Source organism: Mauremys reevesii, linkage group 21 (assembly GCF_016161935.1).
Source record: "Mauremys reevesii isolate NIE-2019 linkage group 21, ASM1616193v1, whole genome shotgun sequence".
NCBI classification, from domain to species: Eukaryota; Metazoa; Chordata; order Testudines; family Geoemydidae; genus Mauremys; species Mauremys reevesii.
This window is the reverse complement of record NC_052643.1, coordinates 1,964,184-1,978,268: the sequence shown is the minus strand read 5'-3', so window position 1 is coordinate 1,978,268 and position 14,085 is coordinate 1,964,184. Positions and strand designations below refer to the sequence as shown.

The window sequence follows — 14,085 nt, the reverse complement described above, 5'->3', positions numbered from 1 at the left end:
AAGGCCCTCCTTCCCCCTTCTGGCTTAGCTGGGAAGGTCATGTTACAGGCAGCATAACCCCCATCTCCAATCACTTTAATCCCAGCAACTCATGTCGTGTCAGACAGAGGCAACATTTGCTCTGGAAAATGGTCATGACCGAAAGAGCAAAGCCAGGCCCCGTCCTCTCCTCCAGAGCTCTTTGAAATTAAGCAAGGAAATGAAGGGGTGAACAGCTGGGCGCTTTCCAACCCCTCTGACAGATCGCAGTCCCTGGAGTGTCAGCTTACCAGACTGGGAACCTCTTTTATTATGAGCTGGTCAGCAGGGAATTCTGACATTTTCAATTACCAGCATGCAGAGACGGCTGTGCTCTTGGGGTCAGGATTAACGGCATGACCTCGGGCTGGAGACGAAGCAGCAAGCAAAGAACATACCAGGGAGATGCAGGCACTGGCTGGTCCAGCGGCCAAGGGATAAGGTGGTGGTGGGCAGGCACAATGAAGAATGCAGTGGGAGAGAAGCCAAAAGTGGCCACTTCTCCCTGCCAGCTGTGCCAGGGGATCTGAACTGCCAGGGCAGGAATTGACAACCCACCTCTGGGGCCTGGAGATTGCAGCCAGTCTGTTCAACATGCACTGCACCCCCCTGCCTGCTCTCACTGTCACTCATAAAGGGCAAAACTGTGACTCCTCTACTCACTCAAGTAGCCCCAGTGAAGCGGAAGGAACTACTTACATGAGTAACAAGATCACAATTTGCATCCAAAAAGGACAGTGCTCCTGGGAAGCTCCTACATGGTCATTTTGGGATTCAAACCCTGAACGACCAGAGGATCCCTTTCTTCTAACTGTTTGGGGCAATCAGAAACTGAGCCTCACCATTCTGCAGCAAAGAGGAAGGCACCTAGGTTCACCACACGGCAGCTGGGGGCTTCCCAGCCCATGGGCTCAAAGAAGCTGGTGCCATCAAGGCTGGAATTCAGACTCTGGCAGTGCCCAACACCCAATGAAAAGAATGGAAAGAACCCCATAAGGCACCTGTCCAAGCATGCAAGACTGCCCATGGGTGGAATAGTCCTGTGCATAGGTGCTGACTCCGTGGGTGCTCTGGGGCTGGAGCACCCATGAAAAAAAAAAAAGTGGGTGCTCAGCACCCACCAGCAGCCCCATGGACCAGCTCCTCACCCCTCCCTTCCCAGTGCCTCCCGCCTGCCGTGATCAGCTTTCAGCAGCGTGCAGGAGGCGCTGGGGGGAGGAGCAGGGGCAGGAAAAGTTGGGGGGAGTGGTGGGAAGAGGTGAGGCAGGGGTGGGGGCTTGGAGGAAGGGGTGGAGTGGGGGCAGGGCCTGGGGTGGAACAGGAGTCGAGTGCCCCCGGGATCTGAGTAAGTCAGCGCCTATGGTCCTGTCTGACTCCTATAGGCAACTAGCCCACGCCTGGAGCATGAGGTCTGACAAGGAGCCTTCACAACAAACGCCAGCCGTGTTCTCTGTCTTTCTGACATCCCGGGCCTCCACCTCCTGCTAGGCTCACAGCAGGGCTGGGCTGCCTCGATTTGTTCACAACTAGCTCCCCTTGAAATGGACGGAGCATCCCCCTTTCCTTAGGAGACAGGACTGGCTGCAGAGCAGGGACGGTTCATCGTCACCGCCGCTATCGTTCTAATACCTTGCCCCAAGCCCTGTAGCTTCCTTCCTGGCAGCCTGCGGTCTCTACCTACCAGGGCCCTTCCCGATGCAGCCACAAGGACTGGGCTGGGCTGCACTGCTGGACAGGGATGGCGGGTTATGTTTGTCTCCGGGTCTGCCTTCAAGTCATCCCTCCTCAGCCCCCTGCCTCACACTCACTGCCCCCACTGGGCTCAAAGCCACAGCCAGCTTCCCACGGTCCTCCTGGGTTTCCGTAGCCAAACCAATTGGCTGTTATTGGCAAACGTCCTCCATTGCTTGCCCCCTGCCACCCCTCCACTGCCTACGGGGAGCAGGATGCCTCCCAGACCCCGGAATCTCCCTTTGCTCCTCTCCCCTCTAACTGCCAGCACCTTGTGTGTCCCTAACGTTGGCGTACGCGCCACCATTCGGTAGCAGGTCACAGCCCCGGAGCTGGGGCATGGACAATGCTCCTCAAGCTAACGCTGCCTGTGTCATTCGCCTGGGATAATCCGCAGTGGCATCTGCTGCTTTTCTCCCTTTTGGTGCGGCCTTGTCTCCTCTCTGCTCTGAAGCAGCCTGTGTGTGACACCGGGTCCCCCAGGGCTGTGCAGCTGGCGCCGTTAGGCTGATGGTGGAATCCCACACGGAGGGCACTGCGCTCTGACCAGGTGCCAGCAGAGACCATGCAGCTGGTGCAGAGGGGCCAAGCTCTGCTGGAGGCTGCAAGCGGAAACAAGGTGAGGGCCATGGCCCTACAGAACTAAAGGGGGAAGCAGAGTCAGGGAAGGGCAGGGCCTTCCCCTTGTGAAATATTTCACCCCCCCTCCCCGGTGCGCCTGGTGAGGTCTGGGCGTCACGTGTGGCCTTTATAGCTTCCCTTGGTGCCCTGTGGAGGGAACATGCACCCCAGCCCCCATTCTGGGATTCTCCAGAAGGCAGCCTGGGCATTTAGCCACAGGGCCAGTACCCACCGAACACTGGGCAGTGCTCAACTTCCTGCCCAGTTCAGTGCCACTGTCCCCTCCCCCCATGATGGCAAAGCCGGGGGCACACGCTTTGGAAATCAATTGCCTCCAAGTGGAAGTGGAGGAAGCAATGACAAGGTGCAGAGCTGATGGCACTGGGGCTAGTTTAACAAGCGACTCTTTCCTGTAATGCAGCGCAGCCTTGGGCCAGGGAATTCACTGTCTGCAGCCATAAAGGATTGGCATTTTACAGCTTGCTGGATTCCATTTCACAGGCTGCTGGCCTGTGGCTGGCAAGGTAGCCCCCTCCAGCTCACACTCGCATTGTTTGTGTGCACAGAGCGTCTGGAAAATTTCCCAGCAGGCCCAGCTCTCTGGCCTCTTGCATTTGCAACTGCAAATGCTGTATGAGCTTAAAAAAACCCACAGCAGCTGAGTCCAAAGCCGGGCCCTGGCTCTGGCCCCGGCCCCGCTTGAATGAACGAAAGCCCCACTGGGGTTGGATTACAGCTTTAAAGCAGCTCCTAATGAAGCAAGGCCAGTAATTTGGCTCAGGCAGATGGAAGCTTTTGGCCGTCTCCTGTCTCTTTGTTTAACTGAGTTTACAAACCTCGCCGCTGCCTGCCAATGGAGCAGGGGGGATTCTGCTGGTGGCACCAGGCAGAGACGCAGGATGGGCAGCACAGCGAGCTTGTCAATGGACTATCCTGGGGTAGGTTTGGCATTGCTCCTCCCCCACAACCCGAACCTGGGTGCGCCTGCTCCAGTGCCATGCGGCTGGAGCAAAGCGGGTCCTGCTGTTAGCGCAGGGCCTGGGACAAACCATTCCAACTCCTTCTCCAACACGGAAGGAAGGTCTGTGCATTTTGCATTTGTTTCGGGCCATTTTGACCTAGCCTCATGTGCCCCATGGAGAGCTCCCTCTGTTTATGGAGCTGCCATCATGTCTGGGGAGAACCTCACCTATGGCTCAACTGGCCCTAGCCACAGGGGATGCACTCGCAGGGGTAGGCCCAGCCGCAGTTCACCCCTGGCCTGTTTCTTCCTGGAGAAGGTTACAGGAGATGCTCCCTATGTTCACCCCACTTTGCAACACCTTCACAAACTGCTCCTGACTCCTCTTCCAATCCTTGAGTTTCCTTTGTCCTGCATCCAGCTCCTTCCCTGACCTGTGTGGGTTGGCAGAGCTTAGCACATCACCCTAGGTCATGGCAGAACTGCATATGGCCTGCAGCTTTGAGAGGAGCCAGGGAGCCCGTCCCACTGCACTGCGCTGCCCAGCCAGGAACGTGGGTGGGAGATGTTGTTGGCTCAGGTAGGGACCGTGCAGAGGCATTTCCCAGAGCCATTTTGCGGAGGAAGAAGGCGCTAGCTTCCAAACTCAAGGGCCTAGAGTCAGACACTGGGCCTGTGTAGCTCTGACACACTGGACAAGTGGCCTTTGTAACTAATTTCCCCAGCACCAGTAGCCACTGTATGAAGCTGAGGGATGTTTCTGCCATTCCCACCTACAGTGGGGCAATGGAGGGGAGAAGGAGGCCCTTCATTTTTTAAATCCTCGTGGATTTCTTTCAAGGTGAAGAGTTGGCCATGACTGGGTCATTGACCCCCAGCTAGCCCCTTCCTCAGCCATGCCAGACTTCTGGCTTGTGGCCTGGGACTTGAGGCTCTCAGGATGGCCTCCAAAATGGCAGGCTCCTGGTGTGCTGGAGCCAGGGTTGCTGTGTGGGCCATGGCGACAGGCTCTGCGGGCAGAACAGTGCCACTGCTCCCTCGTGGGGATGAGGAGAGGGACAGGCCCTGCCAAGCCGGCAAAGCGAGGCTAGTGCCGTCTGCCACCCTGTGTCAGCCCCAGACCATTGTCAGTGTATGGAAAGTGGTTTTCCCAATGACAGAGCTGTGGCAGGTAGGCCGGAGCTGGGCAGGCCCAGGCTCCGGACCCCCCGGGGCAGGCAGGCCCGGAGCTGGGCAGGGCCAGGCTCCGGACCCCCCGGGGCAGGCAGGCCCAGAGCTGGGCAGGCCCAGGCTCTGGACCCCCCGGGGCAGGCAGGCCCAGAGCTGGGCAGGGGCCAGGCTCCGGACCCCCCGGGGCAGGCAGGCCCAGGCTCTGTACCCGCCATGGCAGGCAGGCCCAGAGCTGGGCAGGGCCAGGCTCCGGACCCCCCGGGGCAGGCAGGCCCAGGCTCCGGACCCCCCGGGGCAGGCAGGCCCAGGCTCTGTACCCGCCATGGCAGGCAGGCTGGAGCTGGCCAGGGCCAGGCTCCGGACCCCCCGGGGCAGGCAGGCCCAGGCTCCGGACCCCCCGGGGCAGGCAGGCCCAGGCTCTGTACCCGCCATGGCAGGCAGGCCCAGAGCTGGGCAGGGCCAGGCTCCGGACCCCCCGGGGCAGGCAGGCATGCTCCCAGCGCACCACACGCTATGGGACCTCTTACATCCCCCAAGCCAAGGTGCTACGCCCAGGGCCTCACACAGGAGCGAGGCAATTTGCCTGCAGACTCTGTCTGCCAAGTGTAGCAGTACGGATTAGCCACATCTTACACACACATTAGCCAAGGGCTAGCGCCTCAGTCACTCCGTCTGTCTCATGCACGCACACAGCGGGGACAAACCCGTCTCTGGGAGGGGGAGCCGCACTGAGCAAGCACGGGAGACGTCCACCCCTCTCCGTCAGGGACAGGTTTTTGTTTTCTGTAGACGCTTGGGAACAGGTCAGGCCAATGTCGGAAACCTTAAACTCCTGGAGTCATTTATGGAATGGGGAAGCTCAGGAATCAGGAGGTGGGGGGACCCCACAGAGCTGGTGACAGGAGGGTTACAGAATTTGCCAGGAAAGCTCTAGCAGTGTATCTCATGCCCTAGTTTGCCAGCTTCCTCCAACTGCCAGCTACAGCAACAGAAAGAAGAGTCCTGAGGCGCTAGCAGCTGGCAAAGCTCTTGCCATATGGGAGTCCTGGCTCGGGGCAGCCTCCAGTGGGCAAAAGAGGGAGCACGTGTATGGCCCACTCAGAAGTCTTGCATCCCCCTCTCCTCGAAGAGCAAAACCTCAGAGGGTGAAGTCCCAGCCAAAGGGGTTCACTGCAGTCCGCAGCACCCAGCCCTCAGCCAGACAATCAGACGGGGCAGCTTGGCAAGAGAAAGAAGGATCATTAGGCAACAAACGTAAAGGAAACTAGTTTTGAGAGGCAATGGCTGCATGATCTCAAGAGAGAGCAGAAATGAATAGTCGGATCTGGGGGAGAAAGCCCTGAGTTACAGACAGAGGAGCCCGGAGGAGAAGGGAGATGGATGGTTTTGAGAGAAGAGGAGCTGTAGTGATGGCCTGGCTGGTGAGAGGCAGAACAAGAACTAGGGACTGAAACTGAAGCCAAACAAATCCATGAATTTTCAGCAGCGAGGGTGATTAATCACGGAACAAATTGCCAAGGGGAGTGACGGATTTTCCATCTCTCGGCGTCTTCACACCCAGGCTGGCTGCCTTTCTGGACGGTAACAGACACTAGTTACTAGGCTCAGCACAGGGGTAACTCGGTGAAATTCTCTGGCCTGTGAAATACAGGAGGTCAGGCTAGAGGATCTAATGGTCCCTGCTGGCCTTGGACTCTATAAGTCTATGACTCTTCTATCTCTGCAGGGAGAGATGATGGGAGATAGATTCATTCATCGCTTTAAAAGGCCAGGAGGGACCATTACAACTCTTCAGTCTGACACCTGCACACACCAGCCCCTGGATGCTGCTTCGCTCCCTGGAGACAGAGGTGTGAGCGCTAGTGATTTAGGAAGTGCTGTGGCTGACTCGGGAGAACGTGAGCAGCGTCTGGGGAACAGAATCCAAAGACTGAGGGAAAGGGGGACCGTGGCTCCCTACTCGCATCGGAAGGGAGCGGTGGGGAGCGTAAACCCCTGGTGAGGGAAACCAGGCTCTGCACAGAATCTCTGCTGCCAAAACAAAGAGGAAGGACAAACTGGGGAGTCCTTGGCTTTGCCTCACTGCCACTGGGTGCTCAGCTCCCCTCGGCCTGGAAAAGGCAGCGTTACGTCCCATTCTGATTAGCAAGTTGCATAAATTAATGTAACAAGCAAAGAACAGCCTGAGTGGCTGGTGAGACGTCTCAGCGTCTATCAGAACCGATGTGCCCTGGGCTTGCCCCCTGAACTGTGCCTGGAGGGGACAAGCTCCCCACGTCGTCTCCAGCCCCCTGGCTCCCAGCTCCACTCCCATTTTGACAGATGTGGCACCACAGTCTGCATCAGAGCCATCTCGGCCTGGAGAAGGGCAGTTCTCATGGGCAGGCACATTGCCTTGCACAGAGTTAGTTCTTTCAGGTGCATTTCCAGCTCCTAGCACACACATGCCTTTTCAGACACTAAGTCCAGCCCTCGGCTGACCTGCTGTATGCGTTTGGGCTGCCCTTCTGCCCTCAGGCACGAACTGAAACCCTGCCTGAGTCTCTGTCCTGGATGTGCCCTCATGGTCGATGGCTGTCCAGGAACAGTAAATGTTCTAGAAATGTGATCCTGAGAAATAAATCAGAGCGGGGTGGAGGGGAGAGATAGAGAGAGAAACGATACAATTCCTGCCCTCCGTGGGAGAGGCGACCCCCCGGGTGCTCAGTACACTTTCAGTCTCCCTGGGCAATGCTGAAGTAAGCTACGTTTACACGCCGAGCTAGGGCTGTGCTTCCCCTGCTCGTGTGCACATGCTCGTGGGAGCTGGATGGGAGCCAGTGAGAGGACACATAGCAGTGTAGACGCGGTAGCAGAGGCAATGGCAGCAGAGCCAGGGCTGAGTCGTGTGAGGTACAAACCTGTCCGAAAAGGGTGGTATAATGCCTGCACTGCCCCCGCCCATGCGACCGTGGCTACACTGCTCTCTGCACTCACACTAGCTCACAGGGAGCCTCGTCTGTGAGCACAAACCGGGGAATCACACTCCTAGCTCACAGTGCAGACAAAGCCTACGAGTTTATGCTGCACCCATCACCATGGTATCCAGGCACAACGGGTCTGGCTACACGGCAGCTGGGAGAGCGCTTCCCAGCCTGGGTAAACAGACACGCATGAACCTACGGACGCTGCTGGAGCCAGCATGCTACAAATAGCAGTCTGGCCGTGGCGGAGTGGGTAGTGGTTCAGGCTGGCCGTTCGAGTACAATCTCAGCCGCCCCCGGGATCTGTGTGGCAGAGGGCACAAGGGGAGTAAAGGGTTTTACAGGGATCTCCTGGGTCTGATGTCTACATAACAGTGTGCCAAAGGGTAGCATGGGAGGTCTCTACCAACAGCCAGTAAGGCACTGGTCATTACGTATGGGGATATTTAAAGGAGTTAGGCATCTATGCTGAAAATGATGTTCTGAAGGTGTGTCAGTTAAGATCGGTCACCAGAAGGTGATAAGAAGGTTCTGCTCAGGCAGGGGATAGCAGATGTTTGTTTATTTCTCCCTGCCTGTTTTTTGTGGATCTTCCAAGGTAAGTCTATTTGCCTACAGAGCCACCTGCTAATCTGGACTGTGACGTCAACAAGAGATCACAAAATCTACAGGAAAGGACACACAGTAGGAGGGTGTCCTGTTTATGACTATGATCAAAGAAGTAGTCTGGTATATCAAGAGAATGCAAGGAGACACACAGTATCCTTCACCTGGGAGACAAGCTGCCAGCGTGCTTGTCTTACTGACGGAGGGTCACAGAAAGCCTGGCTGTCAAATGCTGGGAGCAAGACTTTGAGTGAGCGAATTTATTAGAGAGGGAAGTGTCTTGTTAGTTCAGTCTAGGCGTGGGCAGCGTTAGGATTTTATTTTACATGCAGCCATGTGTTTATTTGTTACTTCCCACATCTCTGTTCTTTGCTAATTACACTTATACTTATTTTCACTATAACCAAAGCTAAGTGCTGGGAGCTGAGAAGAGCTCGTGAGTGGGGAGCACTGTTCCCCTGAGAACAATGGATCTGGGAATTCTGACAGTGCCCAGTGGACCAGGGCTGGACACTCCAGGGGGCTGCTGGGAGGGCTCCAGGGTTGGAACGTGCCTATCGCTAACCTGCAGAAGGACGGCAGAGCCTCTAGAGCAGGGGTTGGCAACCTTTCAGAGGTGCTGTGCCGAGCCTTCATTCATTCACTCTAATTTAAGGTTTCGCGTGCCAGTGATGCATTTGAACGTTTTTAGAAGGTCTCTTTCTATACGTCTACAATATATAACTAAACTATTGTTGTATGTAAAGTAAATAAGGTTTTTTAAATGTTTAAGAAGCTTCATTTAAAATTAAATTAAAATGCAGAGCCCTCCGGACCGGTGGCCAGGACCTGGGCAGTGTGAGTGCCACTGAAAATCAGCTCGCGTGCTGCCTTCGGCACACGTGCCACAGGTTGCCTACCCCTCCTCTAGAGGCTGAGAGAGGCGTGTGCTGCCCGTGGCTGGTGGAGCCAGGGAGCTGACCCATGACAGGCACAGACCAGGCTGTGCCCTCACGGCCACACTGCTATTTTTAGCACTCTAGCTCCAGCAGAGCTAGCACGTCTGTTTCTCCCAGGCAGGGAAGTGCGCTCCCGGCGGCCATGTACCCTGTGAGAAAGCAATCTAGGATGTGCACTGGGGTGCGCTTGTGACACTAACTGCAGTCTGGGCTGCTGCCTGTCCCAGGTCTCTTCCTGGACATCTGTTTTCAGCCAAGAGCCGCTAGCCCCAGAGTTCCTCCTGCCCTCTTGCTCGGAGTGACACAAGAGGGGCACATTAAAGGGATGTGTCCTAGAAGAACTAGCTGTTTTCATTCTCCCGATCACTGGGAGCTCCTGTTTCCTCCTCTGTATGCTTCACTCCATTCCCTCACGGTACTGAGCCAGGGTCTGATATATCTCTGGCACTACAAAGAGCTGTTTGGGACACATCCCAGAAAGGGGCCGTTCCTCCTTGGTGCTCCACAACCCACCCCAAACCGCCCAGACTGTGCACCAGGACAGAGGCTCTGCAGGTGCTAAAAACAGAGGAAACCAGGACACGCAAAAGGGTGGCGCTTGAAATATCACGAGCGAGTGGCATGTTATCCTGTACATCCTGGACAGAACATCCCCGCGGCACATCGCAAACACAGCATCCCCACAGCACACCACAAACACAGCGTCCCCAAGGCACATCACGGACACAGCGTCCCCAGGGCACATCACGGACAGAATGTCCCTGTGGAAAATCACGGACACAGCGTCCATACGGCACATCACAGACAGAGCGTGCCTGCGGCAAATCACAGACATCACTTCCCCATGGCACGCTATGGACACAGCCTTCCCCCAGCAGATCACAGACACAGTGTCCCCATGGCACATCATGGAACAGCATCCCTGCAGCACATCACAGACACAGCATCCCAGCGGTACATTGCGGACACAGTATCTCTGTGGCACAGAACAGAGACAGCGTCCCCCAGAAATAATAGTCCACGCTGGACATCACGGACACAGCATCCCCCGGCACATCATGGACACAGCATCCCCATGGCACATCACAGACACTGCATCCCCCAGCACATCATAGAAACAGCATCCCCCTGGGACATCACGGACCCAGCATCCCCGTGACACATTATGGACCCAGCGTCTCCGCGGTACATAACAGACACAGCGTCCCTGTGGCACGTAACAGACACAGCGTCCCCGTGGCACGTAACAGACACAGCGTCCCCGTGGCACGTAACAGTCAGAGTGTTCCCGCGGCACGTAACAGTCAGAGTGTTCCCGTGGCACATCATGGACATGGCTGTGACGGGTTTGGTCACAGAGATCCCCTTGAGACTGTCACCTGATGTCCTGAAATTACCTTTGAGCCCATTTTCCCTTTCAGCTTGGGACTTTGGTACCCTGCCTTGCTGAGCCAGACACGCCAGCCTGCTGCAACACAGACACAGGGACTGGTCCATGCCCCCAAAGCTGCAGACTTAGCTGAAGATGGCTCAGCAGGTTACCTGTCTCCCGCACCCAGTGGGATCAAAACCCCAAATAAATCTGTTTTATGCTGTATAACGCTTATACAGGGTAAATTCACAAATTGTCCGCCCTCTATATCACCGATAGAGAGATAAGCAAGGCTGTTTGCTCCCCCAGGTATTAATCACTGACTCTGGGTTTATTAGTAAACAAAAGTATAAAAAGTAGGATTTAAGGGCTTTTAAGTAATATCAGACAGAACAAAGTAAGTCACAAAGCAAAATAAAAGAAAACACACAAGTCTAAGCCTAATACATTAAGAAACTGATTAAAGGCAATATCTCACCCTCAGAGATGTTCCAATAAGCTTTTCTCACAGACTAGACTCCTTCCTAGGCTGGGCCCGATCCTTTCCCCTGGTACAGTCCTTGTAAGTTGCAGCAGACATCTCAGGTGGTTAGCAGGGTGTTTTCATGACTGGCAGCCCCCTTTGCCCTGCTCCATCCTCTTTTATAGCTTTAGCACAAGGCAGGAGTCTGTGCTGATCCCCAGCCCCGCCTCATCAATGGAAAAGTACAAGGATTAAGATGGATTCTTAATGGTCACATGTCACTGTAAGACCCCTGGTCTCCATTCTTCCTGGGTCGGCCCAAAGGTACACAGGAAAGTTTGAAGGTAAATAAACCATTTACAACCAATTGTCCTAGTCAATGGGAGCCATCAAGATTCTAAACCACCATTAGTGGCCCACACTTTGCATAAATACAATAGGACCTCAGAGTTATACTTCATATTTCTAGTTGCAGATACAAGAATGATACATGCATTACAATAAGAGGAATATATTTAGCAGGTTATAATGTTTGTTATGATACTTTACAAGAGACCTTTTGCATAAAGCATATTCCAGTTACATCATATTCACACTCATAAGCATATTTCCATAAAACATATGGAGCGCAACGTCACAACGTACCCACGGCACATCACTGCCACTGCGTCCCTACACCCATCAGAGATATAGCATCCCCCTGGTACATCAGACACAGGGCCACTGCACCACATCACAGATACAGTGTCCCTGTGGCACATCACAGACACAGCGTCCCCCAAAAAATCACAGACACAGCGTCTCCACGGTACATCTTGGACACAGCATCCCAGTGGCAAACCACAGGCACAGCGTCCCCCTGGCACATCACGGATGCAGCGTCCCCCTGGCACATCGCAGACATACCCTCCCCACGGCACAACACAGACACGGTGTCCTCCTGGCACATCATGTATACAGTGTCCTACTGGGATATCACAGACACGGCAGCCCATCGGCACATCACGAACACAACGTCCCCTCAGTAAATCATGGACACTGCTCCCCCATGGCACGTCACAGCCACAGCGTCCCCCTGGGACATCACGTACACTGTGTTCCCATGGCACATCACGGATACAGTGTTCCTGCAGCACATCATGGACGAAGCGTCACGGTGGCACATAATGGACATGGCCTCCCCACGGCACATTATGGAAACAGCGTCCTCGCGGCACATCACGGACACAGCGTCCTACTGGGACATAACAGACACAGTGTCCCCCCGGCACGTCACGGACACGGCGTCCCCCCGGCACGGCACGGACACGGCATCCCCCCGGCACGGCACGGACACGGCGCCCCCCCGGCACGGCACGGACACGGCGCCCCCCCGGCATGTCACGGACACGGCGTCCTGTCTAGGTTGATTCCCCACTCTGGCACTTTGAGTGCAGAAGGTGGGGGCCCTGCAAGGATTTTAAAAATTAATACTGGCCACTCCAGGCTTGTATTAAACTCCTACGGTTACAGCTTCTCTCTGACCTTGGATGGGTAGATGCTGCCACCACCCAAGTGCAAAAAAGCCCTTTGGACCCAGGAAGACACACTTGGGAATTCCTCCCTGTGGGGTACCTTCAAGCCCTTTCATCCCCCCTCTGGGGAAGAGCTGTGAAAGAAAACAAAGGAAATCAGCTGTTGCCACCAGCTAATTAAACAACATGTGCACAAACCTCTTAAGACACCAAAAATCCAATCTGGTTCTTAAAAAGGCTACATTTTATTAAAACCAAAAAGAAAGAAAATACGTTTGGAACTTAGGCTTTTGATAGATTTTTAAAAAACCCACTTACAAAACTTAAACATCAAGAATAACCTTCTTGAAGTCCAGCTTAAAGCTTACACGCAAAACAAAAGCATTAGGGGTCTACGCAGAGGAGTCCACATGCCAATACGAAATAAACAGAAATAAACCTAATCGTGTCTTCCTAGACATTCCCTAAATTACTTACATATCTGGGGTTTCAGCTAAGCAATCTTTAGGTATGATCTGATGGTTTTTCATACCTAAAACTTCTCATGGCGTAACTGCTGGCCTGTTCCCCTCTTCCCTGGAGAACCACAACACAGACAAAGGGAAGTTTTTTCCCCAATTTTAAAAAGTTCTAGCCTCCCATTGGCTCTTTTTGTCAGGTGCCCACTCCCTTCCTTTTACCTGTGGGCTTGTTATCCCTTTATAGGTAAAGCAAGTAGAGAACAGCTAGTAAGAGGAATTTTACAGCTAACTGGTTGGCTGGGTGTCCATAAAAGGGAGCTACCCCCTCCCCTTAATTTATCGCACTTCCCCATGGCACGGCATGGCCACAGCATCCTCGCAGTACATCTCGAACACAGTGTCCCCGTGGCACATCACAGACACAGCGTCCCCGCGGCACATCTCGAACACAGCGTCCCCGTGGCACAGCACAGAAACAGCTCCCCATGACACGGCACGACACAGACCCAGCTTCCCTGCCACACATCTCGGATACAGCATCCCCCTGGCACATCACAGACACAGAGTTCCTGCGGCACATCACAAACAGAGCGTCCCCACAGCATATCACAGACCCAGTGTCCGCACGGCACATCACAGACACAGTGTTCCCGTGGCACATCATGGACACAGCGGCCCCGCTGCATGTTATGGTCACAGCAGCCCTGTGGCACATCATGGACACACTGTCCCAGCAGCACATCACGGACACAGAGTCCCCACCGTACATTATCAACAGAATGCGCCCGAGCAGCAAGGCAATCCAGCATGGGAATTTCAGAAACGTTTGTTGCGTGGTTCTTCCCATTGCAAAGCCACTAAAAATCCCAGGGACATTGTGACTGTGATTTTGATTCATGTTTCAGCAGGAAACTTGCAGACCTTCTTGGATCATTAAATATTTTTTGTCCATGTTTTTGTACCTACTTGCCATCTTGTAATGTGGCATGAAAATGGTGGTGAAAAGTGTGGGGTGGACAGCCGTGCACGTACACAAGAGTACCATCTGCAATCCACCCAGGGCTGGCCAGTGCAGAAGGGGGACAGAGCCATGGTGCCCCCCCCAGCCACTGTAGGAGTGTGAGCCCCAAGGTTCTGGGAGCCCCAAGGGGTGTTGGGAGAAGGTGCCCTCTCTTCAGCTTTCACTCCACCAAAGAAGCAGACAGAATCTGGCCCTGGCCTTTGCAAACCTTTGCTGACAATGCAGCATCCTGTGCAAAACAGGGAA

At 54.6% G+C, this 14,085-nt stretch overlaps 1 protein-coding gene across 8 annotated transcripts in view; it reads right to left on the bottom strand.

Moving 5' to 3' along the window:
• EPHB2 (EPH receptor B2) overlaps positions 1–14,085 on the bottom strand; it is a 254,352-nt gene that overhangs the window by 58,689 nt on the left and 181,578 nt on the right. Inside the window, exon 6 of one of the 8 annotated variants that reach the window (XM_039508884.1) lies at positions 2,053–2,351. The exons of 6 other annotated variants lie outside the window; for them this stretch is intronic. In XM_039508884.1, the coding sequence (XP_039364818.1) occupies positions 2,068–2,351 (284 nt within the window). In that variant the 3' untranslated portion in view covers positions 2,053–2,067. One more of the 8 variants, XM_039508886.1, reaches the window with a different exon arrangement.